General features: G+C 43.3%; 1 protein-coding gene across 1 annotated transcript; it reads right to left on the bottom strand.

The window, feature by feature from the left end:
- Nucleotides 1-1,029: 1,029 nt before the first annotated feature.
- LOC107058396 (uncharacterized) lies at nt 1,030-2,358 on the bottom strand. The gene is made up of 2 exons (XM_015304054.1): nt 2,179-2,358; nt 1,030-2,079 (listed from the first exon to the last, which is right to left on the bottom strand). Exons 1-2 carry the CDS (start codon nt 2,356-2,358, stop codon nt 1,030-1,032), a joined length of 1,230 nt encoding a protein of 409 aa, XP_015159540.1.
- Nucleotides 2,359-2,561: the final 203 nt, after the last annotated feature.

Below are 2,561 nucleotides of genomic sequence, written 5' to 3' on the forward strand. Positions count from 1 at the left end.
AATAGGAGCTTCAATCAACTTCTTTTTCAGCAGCTCAAATGTCTGCAAACACTTTTCATCAAACACAAACTTCATCTCTTTCTCTAACAGGCTGCACATAGGTGTTGCAGTCTTAGAGAAGTCCTTGATGAACCTCATGTAGAACCCATCATGTCCCAGGAAGCTTCTAACTCCCTTTACTGTGATGGGAGGTGGCAGCTTCTCAATAACTTCTATTTTAGCCTTGTCAACCTCCAGCCCACTTTTGGAGATTTTGAGCCCCAACACAATGCCTTCTTGAACTAGGAAGTGACATTCTCTTAGTTTAGCACCAGATTTGTTTCTTCACACCTGACAAGAACTCTATCAAGATTACTCAAGAAAAGTTCAAAAGACTCACCAAACACCTAGAAGTCGTACATGAACACTTCAAAAAAGTCCTCCACCATATCATGGAAGATTGCCATCATACATCTCTGAAATGTGGCTGGGGGTATTGCACAAGCCGAATGGCATGCGCTTGAACGCATACGTGCCATACGGGCAAGTGAATGTAGTCTTCTCCTGATCTTCTAGTGCAATGACGATCTGATTATACCCTGAATAACCATCAAGGAAACAGTACTATTCCTGACCTTCCAGCCGATCCAACATTTGATCAATGAAAGGTATCGGATAATGGTCCTTTCTAGTGGCGTCATTCAACTTTCTGTAGTCCATGCAAATCCACCACCCAGTCACTGTTCTTGTGGGGATTAACTCATTCTTCTCATTTGTTACCACCATTATTCCACCCTTCTTGGGCACACACTGTACTGGACTTACCCATTTGCTGTCTGATATTGGGTACACAATCCCTGCATCCAGCCACTTGATTACCTCTTTTCTCACCACATCTTTCATCAATGGGTTTAGTCTCCGCTAATGTTGTGCACTCGGATTATGCCCTTCCTCCATGTATATTTTATGCATGCACAGCGCAGGACTAATACCATGGATGTCGGACATTTGCCACCCCAAAGCTACTTTCCTCTTTTTCAGGATGATTAATCATGCTTCCATCTGTTCATCAGATAATGCTGCAGACAAAATAACCGGTAAAGTTTTATCTTCACCCAAAAATGTATACCTAAGGTGGGCTGGCAATGCTTTTAACTCCAACTTGGGTGTTTCTTCAATGGAGGGCTTGGGTGGAGGACCCAACACCCTATTTAGAGGCTCCCATCGATATCCAGATGTACCTACAAGTGCCACATCAAGATATTGCACAATTTCATGTACCTCAGCATCCCCATAAATATCATCCCCCACTAACACTCGCTCTAGAGGGTCCTTAGATGCAATGTAGCAAGCTTCTGCCTCAAGATCTATAATAGTTATGGCAGACAACTCCTCATACACAACTGGCAGCTTTAATGTTTTATGCACGTCAAACACCTCCACTTTATCATGTGCTCGCATAGTAAGTTGCCCAGCTGATACATCTATCATAGCCCGCCCAGTCGCTAAGAAAGGTCTTTCTAAAATGAATGGGACCTCAGGATCAGGCTCAAAATTCAGCACAACAAAATCTACTGGGAAAATCAATGATCCCACTTGCACTAACACATCCTCTACAGCACCCTCAGGCATAGCTACAAATCTATCAGCCAACTGTAAGATAATGGTAGTAAGTTTAGGACTACCCAACCCCAGCTTTATGTACAAAGATGTCGGCATCAAATTTATACTAGCTCCTAGATCACACAAGCCTCGCTCATGAATGCTCTGCCCTATAGTGATCTGAACTGTAAAGCTACCCGGATCTTTCAGTTTAGTGGGCAACTTATTTTGGATTCTGGAGCTGCACTCTTCAGTAAGTGCAACAGTCTCATACTCTGTCAGCCTCCATTTATTTGCCACAATCTCCTTCATATATTTCCCATACCTGGGTAGACCCTGCAAAACATCTACCAATGGCAAGTTAATGTGAACTTGTTTCAAAAGAGAGAGAAACTTACCAAAACATTCATCCTCCTTCTGTTTCTTGAACTTCAGAGGAAATGGAGGAGGTGGTTTCACAATTGGTGGCACTTTTTCTTCTTGTGCAACAATTTCTCCCTCCTTAGGTTCACTCTCTTTACTCACAACATCAGTGTTTCTTTTCTTAGGAGCTAACTCATCTTATTGTAAACCACTGCGTGTACCTACCGTATTTACCTGCTTAGGATTGGGATCAGTATTTCTCGGCAAACCTCCTTGGGGTCGTAAGTTTTGGGCACTAGCAAACTGCCCGAATTGCTTCTCCAGATTTTGTGTAGCCAACTGCTTATTCCTTACATCAGCAGCTAACTGGGCTTGATCAGCCATGATCTTTTTCAGCATCTCCACCATGCTCATGTTGTCAGATTACTTGTTCGGTTGCTCCCGTTGGGGCTGTGATTGGTACCCCTGTGTATTTCCTTGGGGTCTATATTCATTCTGGCCTTGACCCTGATTTTGATCTCCACCCCAAGAAAAGTTTGGGTGGTTGCGCCAACTTAGGTTATATGAGTTCCCATAATTTTGCTGGCCTCCTCCTCGTTGGGCATTACCTACAAAAT

The sequence above is a fragment of the Solanum tuberosum genome, unplaced genomic scaffold, assembly GCF_000226075.1.
Source record: "Solanum tuberosum cultivar DM 1-3 516 R44 unplaced genomic scaffold, SolTub_3.0 scf00495, whole genome shotgun sequence".
Taxonomy (NCBI): domain Eukaryota; kingdom Viridiplantae; phylum Streptophyta; class Magnoliopsida; order Solanales; family Solanaceae; genus Solanum; species Solanum tuberosum.